General features: G+C 40.6%; 1 protein-coding gene and 1 pseudogene across 1 annotated transcript in view; both read left to right on the forward strand.

The window, feature by feature from the left end:
- Positions 1–8,626, forward strand: part of stk17b (serine/threonine kinase 17b (apoptosis-inducing)) — a 20,848-nt gene extending 12,222 nt beyond the window's left edge. Inside the window, exons 4-8 of the mRNA XM_024000969.2 lie at positions 1,729–1,867; positions 2,311–2,437; positions 2,563–2,611; positions 2,778–2,957; positions 3,211–8,626. Of these exons, the coding sequence (XP_023856737.1) occupies positions 1,729–1,867; positions 2,311–2,437; positions 2,563–2,611; positions 2,778–2,957; positions 3,211–3,454 (739 nt within the window). The 3' untranslated portion in view covers positions 3,455–8,626. The remainder of the gene's footprint in view (positions 1–1,728; positions 1,868–2,310; positions 2,438–2,562; positions 2,612–2,777; positions 2,958–3,210) is intronic.
- Positions 8,376–18,327, forward strand: LOC111972633 (uncharacterized; annotated as a pseudogene).
- Positions 18,328–18,800: the final 473 nt, after the last annotated feature.

The raw sequence follows: 18,800 nt of genomic DNA on the forward strand, positions 1-18,800 counted from the left end.
CAACATTAGTCCCAATAATTTAATTATTGTGTCAAAATAGTTTAACCTGCTTTTTTTTCATTTGTAATAATCACTTTCTGGCTTTCAAGTCGGTCTATGAAAATGCCCCTTTTTTGTCACAAATGTAACTAGAATCATGCATAATGCACATTCACTAATGATAACTTCTTGTAGCAGGCATTAAACTTTGGAAATTAACACAGGTCTCATCAACAATGTCTCAAGCCAACTTGCTWGTGATTAGCCAGCTAATCTTTTGTATTTCAAGTTTAGCCAACTTGGATCTATTTGAATACCCTTCTGTCTGTCTCCAACTGTTTGAAAAGCATGTTAGCCTGTACACTCTGTTCAGATGTTGAAATCAAGTGGCCTACCTTAATTCTTAGAATGAGAACGAGTTGCCAATTCCTTTATATAATTGTGTTTTATGCTTATTGCACATTTATAAAACAGACTTGACAGCTAGTATAACGTTATTTGGTACCCTAATGCAGTGCAACAAACTGAGCATTCATTTTCCAGCATCAATATTCATTGATACTCTCATTTTAGTCACTACTCTCCACGCAATTTGAGTAGTTGAGACAACTTTCATAACGATACCCTTTTTAACTTCTCCTTTATTACACTAAAATAATGTCTCATTGTGTTTGTGTCCATGTGACCGATTCTGTTGGACCAAACCTCAAATGCAAATAGCGAGTTGAAACAGCTTTTTAGAGATGATGTGATCTCTCTCTCAACTGTGTTGGTGAGAGAGGTAGGGGGAGGGGTTCAGGGTGTGTGTGTAAACCATAGAGGAAGAGGCAAACCGAGAGGTTTCACTCTTGCTGAAATCTGTCCAAAATAAGGCCAATGCGTTTCTACAGTATGGGCTTATTTTGGACCTTAGCTTGTCGCCTGCCTTTTGGACAATGATTCCCATTGTTAGGGTGGAGACCTGTATAATGACGAGATGGATACACAGATCTCTGGTGTAAATGGGAAGGTGCACACAGCTAAGGAGCGAAGGAGACTAAAAATACAACGCCAGAACAGGCGGAAATAAACATGAAAAATAACAAAACCTTGATTTGTGCAATACAGGCATTTGGAATATCGTGCAAAGACATTCATTTGATAGATTGCCCAGCCCTGCAGTCACCGCAACAGCCCTATACARGACGACTGACAAACACGTGCCAATTTAGTTTTACAAATGAACCTATAGACTGTTAACCATGACCGGATGTATTTTCAGAGGCTAACCAGTTAACCATTAACAATCCCTAGTGATTGCGCTTTGAACTTCATTGGAACGAGTACACCTTTTACTCTGAATCCAGCGAAACAGAAACTAGAATGCAGATTGGAGATAAAGAATTCAATCCACATTCTGTCCTTAGGTTGGAAAGTTCTGTTGTTCCTAAACTCCACCCGTGGCACTCTTGTGTATTCTGAGAGCCAACTCGAATAGAAACGTTTCAACCCTCCCTATTTGTTTCATTGAGTTTTGAAGAAAGCCTTACTAATCCTTCCACGAAAGCAGAGTGCCTTGTAAARTCTGAAAGGGATAGTCTATTCCATTTAGAAATAGACAATTACCTGTTGCCAAACCTGAAATGATATGAAACAGACTTATGCGCTCATCAGAGCCAAAACCACCTAGGTTTTATGGATGTAAGAATGCAACAATTGATGATATTTAGCGTTAGACACTGTGACAGTACTGACTACCGTGTTTCACAGTGCGGCGGGGGGTGAGATCTTTGACTACTGTGACTGTGATGAGCTGCTCCCAGAGGGCCACGTCACACGGCTGATCAGACAGATGCTGGAGGGCATCCACCTTCTCCACCAGACCAGCGTGGTGCACCTGGACCTCAAGGTCTGTCCCTCCACACCTATTAATGCACACACACACACACACAGACTAGTTTACAAACAGAAGTGCACTGCACACACACGCATACAACAAAAACACGTGCATACACCTAAAATACACTTCTCAACTTTATTTGCTCCCTTTAATAATCTTTACATCACCACCTGCATATTTACATTTTACCAGAACGACTTACAGGAGCAGTTAGGGTTAAGTGCCTTGCTCAAGGACGCAATGACAGATTTTTCACCTAGTCAGCTTGGGGATTCAAACCAGTGACTTTTTGGTTACTGGCCCAACGCCCTTAACTGCTAGGCTACCTGCCGTCCCACTTCTTCCCTGTAAACATGATCACATGCAGAAAGGATTGTGCTGTATACAGCTGTATTATGACCCTGCACAAACTTATGTCACCCTATTGGACTACTCTTCCCTCTTTCTTACAGCCCCAGAACATTCTCTTGACCAGCCTGGCTCCGCTGGGGGACATAAAGATTGTGGACTTTGGCCTGGCGCGCAAACTGGGCACAGTCGGAGAGCTCCGAGAGATCTTGGGCACGCCCGAGTATGTGGGTAAGGCAACGTCCATTTAACTTATGTCCAACATTCCCTAAACCAGTTGCAATTAAGTCTGACATTCTACACTAACAATGTTGCAATGTAATGATCTGGCCTCTTTCTCCCTTGTTATACCTTAGCCCCAGAAATTCTAAACTACGAGCCTATCACCACGGCAACTGACTTGTGGTGAGTCATCACAATCAACACTATAAACTTGAATGACTGTGGGTAGATATGTATGTGCGTGCCTGCCTGCCTGAGGCACTTGTGTGAAGTGTGTGTTTGCAGGTCAATGCGCGTGTGTACTCTGACACATTTGTACTAACTGTGTTCTGGGTGTGTTATTCCTCAGGAGTGTGGGGGTGATAGCCTACATGCTGGTGACAGGCGAGTCTCCGTTTGCAGGAGACGACAAACAGGAGACGTACCTGAACGTGTCCCAAGTCAATGTGGACTACAGCCAAGAGGCCTTCTCCAGGGTGTCGGAGCTCGCCGTCGACTTCATCCGCAAGCTGCTGGTCAAAACACCAGAGTAAGTGGGAATGTTGCAGGCCAGTAAAAGTTCAGGGAATTCAAATCATAAGGGAAGTACTGCTACTGACAGGAAGTGTTGTCACATTGTGTTTAGCAATACAGATCATTTAAAAAAAAATAATAATAATTGTACTTACTATACCTTTTTTGTCATTTTCATTTTAAATATTTGCATTTTGTGAGATATAAATTCAGCTAGAACTTTCACCACTTGGTGTTCACCTTGGTCCGTCTTCACCCTCTCCACACAGGGACAGGTCCAGTGCAGCCGACTGCATGACCCACCCCTGGCTGTGGCATCAGTACCCAAGTACCGAGCCCGTCACGCCACGTACACCCCGCCAGAGGGGCAGCGGTAACAAGTGGGCCGCCCCACCCGAGGACCCACAGGACAAGGAGAACTTCACCTTGGACTCACCCCACACCCAGGCCAAGAGGTTTCGCTTTGAGGAGGAGACACCTGCCGCCACCAACGGTGGAGACGGGGACTTCTGAGGGGGAAAGAGCGACGCAAGCGCCCCCCCTCCTGCGACCTCCCCTTGTGGTTTTATGCAGCAAGGAACCTGCAGGTAGCACTGTTGCCTACCCAAGAGCTATTCAGTCCTTTTCTGTTCTACCGCTCGCTTGTATCCAGTGTGTCCGGCCAAACCAAAGTTAACCAGTTTACTTTGATCTAATGAGTAATAGTATTTTAGAGTGAGCTGTTTTGTCTTTTGTTTTGTCTAGGACATTTATGTCCCTGAATTTACAGAGAATGGGTGGCCAGATATATCTCAAGGGAAATCGATGCTATACTGTTTTTCCACAAACTTTTAAGAGACACATTATTACTTGACCATATTTGCCAGAAGGCTAATAAGTGGTCGTAAAAGTGTTCTTAGACGCCCCAAAGTGTTTAGTATTTTTTGCTAAAAGCATTTGAAAGAACACTGCTGTGCAGATACAAGCTAAATCAGTCTACTTGAGGACGTGAAAGTAAAGTATCCTCGTACTATATGCTTGTTTGCTTGACCCAAGATGTACATTACCTCCCTACTCTCAAACAAGCATTAGCTTTGGGCCATGGCTTTCGCCGAGTGGCATATTACATTCCATTCCATCTGACATTCCCTTGTCTAGTTCTCAGGAACTCTACAACACATCTGAAAATGCATGTCATTGAAGACAGGTTTTCTATGCACACATTACCCAGCCATGGCCTGCATAATAAGTAAGCCAATGAGTCATGCTATTTTCTGTCTATTACAGTGTTTATTGTTTACCTGAACTCTCCTGGTTTACAATTCCACAGTAATAGAGGCGGTTTCAGAGGGCTCTAAGAAAGGTGACTCATAGACAGTTCACACCACACCCATGCTTACTCAAATGTTTCTGCAAATTTGTCAGTTCCTCTTTAATCATTAGCCTACGGCAAATGTGACTGAAGCACTTTCTATTTATCATCTGGMTATTTCATGAATTACTTAACTGGAAAATGACCATGTCCTCTGAAGTGTTTTTAATTCCATGTTTGTTTGTTTTTATTCCAAGTATAACTTGAACACAACTTATTTCCTGATGTTCACCAAAGTAATCTAAWCTGCATCCCTTTAATCAGCATTAAAAAGCTATTACATTTTTCTAGGGCTAGGAAGCCTTTTAAAGCTCAATGAGAGTCAGATACAGTGCATTTGGAAAGTATTCAGACCTTGTGACTTTTTCTACATTTTGTAAAGTTACAGCCTTGTTCTAAAATGGATTAAATAGTTTTTTTCCCCCTTCATCAATCTACACACAATGCCCCATAATGATAAACCAAAAACAGGTCTTTAGAAGCACATTTGGCAGCGATTACATCCTCGAGTCGTCTTGGGTATGACGCTACAAAGCTTGGCACAACTGTATTTGGGGAGTTTCTCCCATTTTTCTCTGCAGATCCTCTCTTTTCGGTTGGATGGGGAGCGTTTCAGTTCTCTCCAGGGATGTTCAATCGGGTTCAAGTCAAGGCTCTGCTGGGCCACTCAAGGACATTAAAAGACTTGTCCCGAAGCCACTTCTGCGTTGTCTTGGCTGTGTGCTTAGGGTTGTTGTCCTGTTSGAAGGTGAACCTTCGCCCCAGTCTGAGGTCCTGAACGTTCTCGAGCAGGTTTTCATCAAGGATGTCTCTGTACTTTGCTTCATTCATCTTTCCTTCGATCCTGACTAGTCTCCAAGTCCCTGCTGCTGAAAACCATTCCCACAGCATGATGCTGCCACCACCATGCTTCACCATAGGGATGGCACCAGGTTTCCTTGGCACTTGGCATTCGGGCCAAATAGTTCAATATTGGTTTCATCAGACCAGAGAATCTTTTTTCTCATGGTCTGAGTCTTTAGGTGCCTTTTYGCAAACTCCAAGAGGGCTGTCGTGCCTTTTAACTGAGTGGGATCCGTCTGGCCACTACCATAAAGGCCTGATTTGGTGGAGTGTTGCAGAGATGGTTGTTCTTCTGGAAGGTTCTCCCATCTTCACAGAGGAGCTCTGTCAAAGTGACCATCGAATTCTTGGTCACCTCCCTGACCAAGGCTCTTCTCCCCCGATTGCTCAGTTTGGCAAGGTGGCCAGCTTTAGGAAGAGTCTTGGTGGTTCCAAACTTCTTCCATTTAAGAATGATGGAGGCCACTATTCTTGGACCTTCAATGCTGCAGAAATGTTTTGGTATCCTTCCCCAGATCTGTGCCTCAACAAAATCCTGTCTCGGAGCTCTACGGACCATACCTTCAACCTCATGGCTTGGTTTTTGCTCTGACATGCACTGTCAACTGTGGGACCTTTATATAGACAGGTGTGTGCCTTTCCAAATCATGTCCAATCAATTGAATTTGCCACAGGTGGACTCCAATCAAGTTGTAGAAACATCTCAAGGATGATCAATGGAAACAGGATTCAGTTGAGCTCAATTTCTAGTCTCATAGCAAAGGATCTGAAAAGTGATGTAAATAAGGTATTTCTAATTTTTATAAATTAAAAAAACTATTAATTTTTTTGCTTTGTCATTATGAGGTATTGTGTGTAGATGTGGATTTTTTTTATTGGTTTAATACATTTTAGAATAAGACTAACGTAACAATGTGGAAGAAGGGAAGGGGTCTGGATACTTTCTGAATTCTCTGTATATTGGGAGTCATAACAGATTGTCTCTGTATGGAGGCGAATACATTCCGTCCTATCCCCTCTTCATTCCATTTCCTTCTTGTCTCAGGGCATATGACCTTTCACTTTGGTCATTACTATTGTGTGCCTCTTTTTATGTACATTTTGTCTAACCTGATTATCAATATATTTATATAATTGGATGGTGTTTGTTTAGATGTACATTGGGCTTTTATTTAACTTGATTCAGGTGGGTTTATTAAGAATATATTTACATTTACATTTAAGTCATTTAGCTGACGCTCTTATCCAGAGCGACTTACAATTTGGAAAGTTCATACATATTCATCCTGGTCCCCCCGTGGGGAATGAACCCACAACCCTGGCGTTGCAAGCGCCATGCTCTACCAACTGAGCCACACGGGACCATATGGGATATAGTATTGATAGCATCTCTTAACAAAAGTATGTTTTGGTAACTGGTGACATAAAATTTAAATATGCTTTGCTTGTAAAGTGGTGAATGTTTGATATGCGTGAAWGTTTTGGCAAAGTGATTAGAGATGGATTTTGGAATTATAATAGGAAAGATTGGTTTCAGTTATGAGGAAAGGGTATGCCGTTGAGATGCTTGCGGAGAGGACAATAAAATATTTGTTTACAGAAGTGATGTAGGTAAAGGTTATGGAATTGACTATGAATTATGGACTGGAAAACGTTTTAGTAATGCAGTCGATAAACAAAACATTTTTGAGATATTTGTACAGTGTTACCAGGAGGAGGATTATTTTTGGGATATATGGACGGTTCTAGTACAGAACATTTTTGACAGTGAAGAACATGAAATGGAAGTGCTCTGTTGAGCATTCATTCACATTGAAGCCCATCCACCTGTGAGCTTATGAAATAATATACAAATGCTTCCAGGGGTTCTCAGCATTGAATCTGGATTGTTATGAAGTCTAACTGCCAGTAGACCTCAACTGAACATGTCAGTTGTCCAAAAAGGTGCAAAGACTTTCTTGTTTGTGGTCCTCAAGGTTTCCCAGAGAGATGTCACCGGCCTGGCACACACAATAGCCTTTGTCTTGGAGAGGGGCTTCTTCCAAGCGCTCAATGTATGCTGTCATCCATACGGAGAACTGGAACACCACTACATCATTACATTGGTTTAGTAATCATTACCCTCAGTTCAAAGACATTAAAATAGAAGTTTGAGGTGCTGCTGTCACCAATTGGCACAAAGTGGACTTGTACAACTTGATTATTTGTAGGAGCGCAACTGGTGTATGACTTWGAGTACCACAGGAGGTTGGTGGCACCTTTTAATTAGGGAGGATGGATGGTAATGGATGGTAATGGCTGGAGCAGAATAGGTGGGATGTTTGATGCCATTCCATTTGTGCCGTTCCAGACATTATTATGAGCTGTTCTCCCCTCAACAGCCTCCACTACTGAGGCCAAGTGACACAAAATGGACTTGATTACAGTTGTAGGAGATTCACTGCTGTAACGCTATMGTTTTGTATCGCTGTTCGCTGAGACCAATTGGCACAGAAGTGGACTTGTACAACTTGGTTATATTTGTGAGTGTGCCACTGCTTTTTCATTTTGTACGGCTGTCAGAATGGACTTTGACTTACAGACGTCAGTCAAGTGACTGACTCGTCTCTGGGGACTTAAGTGGCATTTTCTCCCACTTTACCAGGGTAATACTTAAGGAAAGATGGGTAAAACRCATGCTAGTTAGAAGCACAAGCAATAACCCTTCGAAAGATATGTTTATTTTGCAACTGATAGATTTTAGGTACACTCAGTTTAGAATGGACCATTTCAAATGCAATCAAAAACAATTTACACTGAACAAAAATATAAATGGTCCATGAGCTGAAATAAAAGATCCCAGAAATGTTAGATATGCACAAAAAGCTTATTTCTCAAATTTTGMCTACAGATTTTACATGCCTATTAGTGAGCATTTCTTCTTTGCCAAACAAATCCATCCACCTGACAAGAGTGGCATAGCAAGAAGTGGATTAATCAGCATTATCATTACACAGGTGCACCTTGTGGTGGGGATAATAAAAGGTCACTAAAATGTGCAGTTTTGTCACACAACACAATGCCACACATGTCTCAAACTTTGAGAGAGTGTGTAATTGGCATGCTGCCTGCAGGAATATCCACCAGAGAATTGAATGTTAATTTCTCTACTATAAGCTGCCTCCAATGAGAATTTYTCAGTATGTCCAACCAGCTCAAAACTGCCGGCCACGTGTAACCACGCCAACCCAGGACGTCGACATGTGGCTTCTTCACCTGTGAGATCGTCTGAGACCAGCCACCTGGACAGCTGATGAAACAGTATTTTTCTCTGTAATAAAGCCCTTTTGTGGGGAGAAACTCATTTTTATTGGCTGGGTCTGGGCCTATGCCCACCCATGGCTGCGCCACTGCCTAGTTGTGAAATCCATAGATTATGGTGTAATGAATTTATTTCAATTGACTGATTTCCTTATATGAACTGTTACTCAGTAAAATCATTGACATTTTTGCATGTTGTGTTTACATTTTTGTTCAGTATAATAACCAGTTATTTCCAGGGACAATTGTTCAGCACTTGGAACTACAGTATAACAAATCAAAATAWAGGGGTAGGAGAGGAAGTATGGGGCCCACGTGGGTAACTGGGGYACCCTGCTTTGATTGGGTAAGTGATTAATAAAGAATAAAACAAATACCTGCATAATAAAAAAAATGTGACTCGTCATAGGCGGGAGGAGKCSGCTCTCAATGTTCAAAATACACCAGAGAGCATKATTTAGCCAGGTGACTACCTCATGAAGCTGATTGAGAGAATGCCAAGAGTGCAAAGCTTTCATCAAGGCAAAGYTTGGCTACTTTGAAGAATCTCAAATATAAAATACATTTTGATTTGTTTAACACTTACTTGGTTATTACATGATTCCATATGTGTTATTTCATAGTTTTGATATCTTCATTATTATTCTACAATGTAGAAAATAGTAAAAAAAAGAGTAATCTAATTATGAAACTATCAATTGATTAAGCTATTCACTTTCTGTACAATAGAAGATGTTTAAACCCAGACAGCTTTGAGGTAAACACTTGTGACCTTCTCTCGTAGGGTTAAGCCATGGAAGAAGAGTAGCAAACAGTTAAAGCTGATGTTTTTCTGCGTTGGTAGGCCTACTCTGGGGTGGAAAGGCAGGCCTAACTTTTGAAAGTACCATGCTCAGATTTAATTATTTGCAAACAAAGACAGTTTCATTGCAAACAAGACACACTGATTTGGCATTAGATTAGATGAACACATAGGCCTATCTCTGTCCATTCTTAGCCTGTAATTTCGGTAATTTGTGTGGTACTAAACATTCTTAAAATATGTAAAATGACGTAGAGTTGCATGAAATATTTATAAAATAAAATAAATTCTCTGACCTGCAAATACGATGATAGATTCATGCAATGGTTTTACTATAAAGGAGATCTCTTGTCCACTGTGGTCTGCAAATTTACAACAGTCTGGCCTGCAGGCCTGTGCACTTAAAAATGCCTGCGTTGCCATGTTATGCTTAATGGATGAAGAGTTTCTTAAACTGCATATCTAAGGCTCTGGTCTATCCAAGAAGTGAGGGTAAATGGTAGACATGTTCTCTGCTATACACTTTGTTTAAATTATTATTTTGGGTATAGGATAGGGTCACTTGTCTTTTCAYGGAGGGTTTAGGTAAAATATATTTTACTGAAGGGAGGGCCATCTATTTTTATTTCAGAGAGGTCCAATTTTCTCCATGTAACCCTTATTATAAATAAAGTTAACTTCCTAAATGACTAAAATGTCAAATTTAAAGATCATGAGGGCTGATACATTCTCATGTCAGGGTTTATTTTTGGAGAACATGTTCTCTTAGACTGCGTTTATGCACCCAACTCTTTGAAACAAAAAAATGATCTAGATTATTATCTAATATTTCCTCATTTACCACTCCCTACATACTGCTTGCCTGACCAGTCGTCTGCTATGAAAAGTGCCAGTCTTAAGAGCTATGTATTGAGTTGTCTGACGCCTGGAGAATAATACATCCCGGGGGGGAGAAATTTTACCTTCTTTTCTCAGCTGCACCAGATTTTATTTCTAGAATAAATCAAATCAAATGTTTTTTGTCACATGCTTTGTAAACAACAGGTGTGGACTAACAGTGAAATGCTTACTTACTGGATCATTTTCCAACAATGCACAGTTAAAGATAAAAAAAAACATATAGAGAGAAATAGTGACACGAGGAATAAATACACAGTGAATACCAGAAGGCTTAAGCACTGGTACATATTTGTGTACAAGGCAGTGCTTGGCCTACTCCCTACATATCGTTGCTCCTCACTAACAACAACATCCTACAGCCTCTGCAATCTCAGTCAATGSTCTCATTCTCAGTTCCTAGGGCAAGGACTGAAATTGGGAAACAATCCTTCTCCTACAGTACAAAACTCCTTGGTCTTGGAACAAACTACAAAAGACTTAAAAACTGGAGGAGAGGGTCTCACTGCCTGAGTTTAAAGCTCTGACAGAATAACATGTCATTGTTTTGCGTGGCGTCATTATGCATGTGTGCGTGTGTTATGTGTGTGTGGGAGTATGTAGTATGTGTGTATTTGTGTATGTGTGGTATACGTGTATGTGTACTATTGGTATACATATTCTATCTCCTGCTGTTATTGGCGACTTAATCCCTCAATATTGAGCAGCCCGGCATTTACTGATTATATCACAACTCAATTAAACTTTTTTATGTCTGTTATAATCACCAGATGTCAGCCCATCAATGCTGTAGGAAACAGCCAAAGCATACATGAGAGGGGCTATTATATATCAGCTCAAAAAAAGGAAGCTATTAATATAAAAAAAAATAAAGAAATGTCACCTTTATTTAACCAGGTAGGCTAGTTGAGAACAAGTTCTCATTAAAAAAACAACTGTTTCTATAGAATATGATTCAGATTGAGAAAGAATTGAAAACCACATTCTCTAAAACTGTGCCAAGGGAATTCAGCTTCAGACCAACTTCTAACAAGAAAAGCCAGCCTTTGCCTGGCTTCTTTGCCAGGCAAAGGCTCTATTAACCAAGCAATAAACCGGGCAGACTTCTTGATCGCCTTGCAAGGGGTAAAGTGGAAACTATTCCATATTATTGCTTAAAGACAGTAATAGGGTCAGGCACCATGACAATAAGAATATAAATAGGATTATGAGGAATTTTTATCAAAATCTTTACTCTGAGTGTGTCTCATCTGAGGTGAAGAGGAAAGAGTTTATCGATAGGGTTGCTTTTCTATCCGTAGCAGAGGAATAGAGAGAGGAACTTTGTAGACCAATCACAGGGGAGAAGGTCTCTGAGGCCATTCACTCATTGACGGATATTGCCCTGAATTGTATAAAAGTATGAGTAAGCTTGTTCTCTCACTGACATGTATTTACATTCTTATCAAAAGGGAAGTATCCCAACTATTAACTTGGCAAATATTACTCTCATTTTGAAAAGGAGTAAGCCCCCTGCTGAGTGCGGGTCTCAACGGCCTATAAGCCATAGAAAATAAGTTGCTCGCTAAGCTACTTGCTAAACGGCTTGAGAGCCTACTGCCTGGACATATACATCTAGACCAAACTGGCTTTGTTTAAATCGATTTTCATTTTAAACATCAGAAGGCTCTTGAACATGATACAATTTGCTAGTCAGACTAACCATAGGAAACTTGCTGTGTGCCTACATGCTGGAAWGGCATTTGATAGGGGTGGGGTTATTTGTTTGAGGAGATTTCCTTGAATGTATACAGGTTTCATGTCACTCACTTTTCCCCTGGCCAGGGGTACAAGACAAGGCTGTCCCCTTTCTCCTTTGCTCTTTGTGCTAGTGCTTGAGCCACTAGCTGAAACTATCAGAATCCGGCAAGATATCCAGGGTATGACAGTTGGTAACATGACACATAAGATCGCACAATACAGTGCCTTCAGAAAGTATTCACACCGCTTTACTTATTCCACATGTTGTGTTAACCTGAATTTTAAATTGATTACATTTAGATTTTGTGTCACTGATCTACACACAATACTTATGTGATAGAAATTCTATACATGTGCTTTTCTTATAACTAATTTCTGTGTTCTATTCATGTGCTGTTGTATYAACCAATTTCTGTGTTCATGCAAGTGACTGAATGAATCCTCACTATCAGTAGCTGCAATTTGGCAGTACGCCCAGACCTTGTTTTGAGAAGCCTTGTGAAGTATTGGTCTGTCACATGTTATGAAGCAGTATTGGTCAGTCACATGAATGAACCAAAACGGTAATGATTAATTAATTATGCTAAATCATGCAAATATAACTTGTCTGTGTATAGCTGTATATAAGATAGTTGCTGGGACTGCCCAAGCAGAGCTCCTGATTGACATGTGTAGTATGGTGCATTGTGTTGGTTGGAACCTCTCCAGCGCCCTGACAAATAAACAATTATTKATTTAAGATTGACTTTATGTGTCCCTGTGTAATCATTTCTGCAACAGTTTGGCGTCAAAGAACAGGAGGATTGATTCATATTCTAAATAAATATGTATAAAAATAAATGATAAAAAAATGTAAAACAAGGTAACGCATAAAAAGGTACTCATAGTCTTATAGAGAGAAGACTATTCACTAGTTGTATTGGAAAACTAGAGCAAGTGTGTAACGGTACCATGGAAAGCCCTGCTAACAGCTTTCTGTAGGCATTTAGAAGAAAAGTCTGTGGTCTGCAGCCACTACAAAATAACCCAAGGTATTTTTTAATACGGGGTGTTATTTATATGTATAGCAAGTAGCGGCAAGAGAACAATTGAAGATGCATATGGGTAATAAGGGAGATTACAGAGTGTGTTTGGGAATAGTACTAAGTGAATGTGGATGGGAAAATTGTGAGATATGACATATTAAGCTGAAAGATTGATATTTGGATAACAATAGCTGATTGAAATGTGGATAATACATGGATTGAAATTATTACTATTAAGATTGGATTGAAATTTGAATAACAAGAGATAGATTGAGATGTAGCTATTAAGCATTGAGCGAATGAGAGCTGTCAGGGGACCAGCTCCAGTTTGAATATGGAGTGAATGTGAGCAGAGTTTGCCCGTTCTGTGTGAGTTGAGTTTTCTAGTTCTGTATGAGCTGATCTGTAACGTTATCTACAGTAGAGGATAACGTGTTAGAAATCTCATAAGTGATAACATGTCTCGGATGATGTCTTGATTAGTAACGAGGATAACATGTTTAGATTACATGTCTCGATTAGTAACGAGGGTAACATCTCTGAGGGTAACATGACTCATTCTGATAATATGACGATAACATGTCTCATCAGTGGTTTGGTGTATAACTTCATTATGTATGGAGATATGAAAGAAGATAACTATTTCCGAATATGCTGTAAATAGAACAACTATCCTCAAGAGGCGGATGGACAAACAAAACCCCACAAATTCTGACAAACTCCAAGCATTGATTATGCAGGAATGGGCTGCCATCAGTCAGGATGTGGCCCAGAAGTTAATTGACAGCATGCCAGGGCGGATTGCAGAGGTCTTGAAAAAGAAGGGTCAACACTGCAAATATTGACTCTTTGCATCAACTTCATGTAATTGTCAATAAAAGCCTTTGACACTTATGAAATGCTTGTAATTATACTTCATTATTCCATAGTAACATCTGACAAAAATATCTAAAGACACTGAAGCAGCAAACTTTGTGGAAATTAATATTTGTGTCATTCTCAAAAGTTTTGGCCACGACTGTACAGTCACATTAGCCTCTGTGGTAGTTAGTTAGCTCGCTAGCTAACGGTTAGCTAATGTAACTTAACAAAGCTAATGTTAGCTTGCAAAGTTACAAATCACATCGCCAGATAGCAGGTGGCTAATTACATGGATATGCTTTGGAATGTCTAGCCAGCCTATTATGACAGCTAGCTAGATTTTGGTTTAGATAAACAAATGTAGTTTGCTTGCCAGCTAGTTAGCTATGTAACGTTAGCTACCTTACCTGATCTTGTTCTCTTCTTTGCTTAGCTGATTTTGGCATATCGGATGCCTTCTTCTTTAAAGCGAAGGGGGAAATCAATGCAATAATATCACTATTCAACATTTGACAACATGGCAACCCCATCAGTTGAGACTTCAGTTCTGTTTCGAAATCCTCTGTCTGACAGTGACAAATACAAACCCATACATTTTGATATTTCCTCCAAGGGGCAGTCCTCCACGTTCCGAAATCGCTACGAGTTCTGGATATTGTGTGGTTTGCTTACAACCAAGAAATGTACCGGTGAGATGCGGAAATGCTTGTATTTGCGTGCAGTGAGGCTATTAAATATTTTATGACACATATGATATGTTAATAACATATTAATGGACGTACAGTGCTTTCGGAAAGTATTCAGGCCCATTGACTTTTTACACATTTTGTTACGGTACAGCCTTATTCTAAAATGTATTAAATACATGTTTTTCCTCATCAATCTAAGCACAATACCCCATAATGACAAAGTGAAAAGAGATTTTTTTTAATTTTAGCAAATGTAGAAAAAAAAGAAAAAATTGAAAAACCTTATTTACATAAGTTTTCAGACCTTTTGCTATGAGACTCGAAAATTGAGCTCAGGTGCATCCTTTCTGTTGATCATTCTTGATGTTTCTACAACTTGGAGTCCACCTGTGGTAAATTCAATTGATTGGACATGATTTTGAAAGGCACACACCTGTCTATATAATGTCCCACAGTTGACAATGCATGTCAGAGCAAAAACCAAGCCATGAGGTCGAAGGAATAGTCCGTAGAGCTGTGAGACAGGATTGTGTCGAGGCAAAGATCTGGGGAAGGGTACCAAAAAAGTACTGCAGCATTGAAGGTCCCCAAGAACAGAGTTGCCTCCATCAATCTTAAATGGAGGAAGAAGTTTGGAACCACCAAAACTCTTCCTAGAGCTGGCTGCCTGGCTAAACTGAGCAATCGGGGGAGAAGGGTCTTGGTCAGGGTAGTGACCAAAAACCCGATGGTCACTCTGACAGAGATAACTCCCCAAATACAGGTGTGCCAAGCTTGTCATACGTAAGAAGACTCGAGGCTGTAATCATTGTCAAAGGTGCTTCAACAAAGTACTGAGTAAAGGGTCTGAATACTTATGTAAATGTGATATTTCAACAAATGTTWATTTTTTTTGCACAATCCAGGTGTGCAAAGCTCTTAGAGACTTACCCAGAAAGACTCACAGCTATAATCGCTGTCAAAGGGGATTCTAACTTATTGACTGAGGGGTATAAATACCTATGTAAATGAGATATCTGTATTTCATTTTAAATAAATTTACAAACATTTCTAAAAACATGTTTTCACTTTGTCATTATGTGGTATTGTTTGTAGATATATTTAATACATTTTGAATTCAGGCTGTAACCCAACAAAATGTGGAATAAGTCAAGGGGTATGAATACTTTCTGAAGGCACTGTATGTTCCTTGTCTGTTTCAGGGGGATGGCTCACAGTGCCATGGGCCGTGTCTAGTCGCTTGTCTCCTCAACATCTCTGAAGTCCGCAGGAAAGACCTGTTAGAAACAGGGGCAGGGGCAGCCATAATTTACAGTACTAGTCAAAAGTTTGGAGACACCTACTTATTCAAGGGTTTTTCTTTATTTTTACTATTTTATACATTGTAGAACAATAGTGAAGACATCACCACTATGAAATAACACATATGGAATCATATAGTAACCAGAAAAGTGTTAAACAAATCAAAATATATTTTAAATTTTAGATTCTTCAAAGTAGCCACCCTTTGCCTTGATGACAGCTTCGCACACGTGTGCCATTCTCTCAACCAGCTTCATGAGGTAGTCACCTGGGAAAAAAGGCCCTAAAAATTGTCAAAGACTCCAGCCACCCTAGTCATAGACTGTTCTCTCTGCTACCGCACGGCAAATGGTACCGGAGCACCAAGTCTAGGTCCAAGAGYCTTCTAAACAGCTTCTACCCCCAAGCCATAAGACTCCTGAACATCTAATCAAATGGCTACCGAGACTATTTGCATTACCCCCCTCTTTTATGCCACTGCTACTCTGTTATTATCTATGCATAGTCACTTTACTGTACCTACATGTACATATTACCTCAATTACCTCYACTAACCGGTGCCCCCGCACATTGACTCTGTACCGGTACCCCCCTGTACATAGTCTCGCTATAGTTATTTTACTACTGCTCTTTAATTACTTGTTACTTTTATTTCTTATTCTTATCATTTCAATTAACTGGTGTGCCTTGTTAAAAGTTAATTTGTGGAATTTCTTTCCTTTTTAATGCGTTAAATCTTTTTTGGTTACTACATGATTCCATATGTGTTATTTCATAGTTTTGATGTCTTCACTATTATTCTACAATGTACAAAATAGTAATTGGTGAATTGTTATGGATCTCCAATATTTACATTTCCCAACAGACATGATCATGGAGATGGATGGATATGAATTCCTAGACACAATAAAATGATAGCACATACCTTATCCCAATTGTAGAAGGAGTTGTCAATGTGTTTCTGTTGCAGGGGATGCAGTGTTGCCTGTGAGCAGGCCTGTGGGCTGAGTGACAAGAGTGCCCATGCAGTGGGCCATCCAAAAATGGCCATTGTGCCCCTCTACCCTCTGGGAGAGGAGGTGGGACGGGAGGACTATGCAAAGGAAGCTAGAGCCATATGTGTGTGCGTATGTGCATACTCTTTAAGGCTTTCTCTCCTCTCAGTATACTTGCATCATACTGTATACAGGTATACAGCGCATTTGGAAAGTACATTTACATAATTTAGCAGACYCTTTTGGTCTAGAGCATCTTACAGTAGTGCGTGCATAAATTTTCCACACTTGTCCCCCGTGGGAATTGAACCCACGACCCTGGCATTGTAAGCACCATGCTCTACCAACTGAGCTACAAAGTATTCAGACCCCTTACATTTTTTCACAATTTGTTACGTTACAGCCTTKTTCGAAAATGGATWAAAAAAATACAAATCCTCATCAATCTACAAACAATACCACATAATGACAAAGTGGAAAAAAGGTTTTTAGAAATTTGCAAACATTTCTAAAAACCATGTTTTTGCTTTATCATTATGGGGTATTGTGTGTAGATTGATGAGGGGGAAAAAACTAAATTAAATCCATTTAAAAAAAATAAGGCTGTAACGTAACAAAATGTGGAAAAAGTAAAGGGGTCTGAATACCTTCTGTGTGTACTGTACATTGTGAGGCATCTCTTGCAGTGGTGTATGTATGTAAGGTATGTGTGCTAACCCATCTTCTCATCTTGTCCAGCGGTGGCTGCTTGACTGACTGAGTGGGTAAGTGGCACCAGTGCTTTCTTTTTTGGCTGGGCAGTCTCGCCTCAGCATTGAGGCCTGGTGCAGAGACGCAAGGAGGTGGGCTGGTTCAGGAAGAATCCAGACACGTCAACCATCCAACCCGATGTTGGGCTCCTGCCACAGAGACAGTACAGCCTCAGAGATTAGCACCGGCTTAGGGCTAAAATTGACATGTCACTGGATGAAATGTGAGGTGATTTTGGAAACTGAGGATCAGGTTCCATTTGCAAGTTTCATTCTAAAGAGACAGTCCCTCAGTTCCCCCACATTACACTCTTATGAAGCACAGAACAGAAGGTTACACTCTGGTTACCCAGAGTGTAACCACTAATTAGGCACATTTGAAAATGTGCCCAAACTATTTAGTTTGCACCATTTTGTGACCTTTTGTTTGATTTGTGACCTTTCACCTCACCATTGACATGCAGAGTTAGTCCCTAGATCATCAACTGTAACATCACTGTTGATACCCAGGACCTGGCTCTTGGGCGCAGCAACGCCATGGCGATCAGGGGGCCTACCAGGGGTGCAAGTGCTGGCCCTTTCACACAATGGTTCTATGGAGAGCATAAAGGGGAACTCCCCTAGCCAGGTTAGCGGGTGAGCCGTGGCCAACCTACAATATTGGTGGGCAGCCGTGCTTCCACACCCCGGCATCTCTTATCACAGCCAGGGTGGCAGAGCTGGCAGGACAGCAGGGATGGCCACTAAGAGCACGACGCTGGAAGGGTTCACCCCCCATGAGTGCAGGGGCCTGGCAGAGTGAGCTTTGRCATTGGACATTGCTGAGTTCTAGAAAGGCGCAGGGTACACATGTAACTGTAAAAAATGTTCCCACAAACCCTCAACGTTTTGTATCATTCAGGTTGATAGAACTTATAATGTAATAGTACTTGCAAGCTGTTATCTGAAAGGTTTACAGTGTATGAATTGCACAAATGCATGACTATTACGCAACAGTTTTGAATCAGTGGGCTCTGGATTTGATGTAGCATACCTGACCAAAGATATTGTACAGAGAATCTTATTTGGTGTGGTGATCATGGCCCTATTATCGATTTAAAGTTGAGGCAAGAGTTGTGTAAATTATTGAATGACGTCAATGGGAGACTTGCACAAAAACTTTTGTTAATCGTGCATATCTCAAGTCCCAGCTTTGATGCACCTGTACTGCTCTCAATGGTGCATCTGTAGAAGTTCGTGAGGATACGCTGTACGGCATGGTCCTACAGTCAGCTAGGCCGGTTCTGGCCACCTTCAGACAAACTT

This window comes from Salvelinus sp. IW2-2015, linkage group LG2, assembly GCF_002910315.2.
Source record: "Salvelinus sp. IW2-2015 linkage group LG2, ASM291031v2, whole genome shotgun sequence".
NCBI lineage: Eukaryota > Metazoa > Chordata > Actinopteri > Salmoniformes > Salmonidae > Salvelinus > Salvelinus sp. IW2-2015.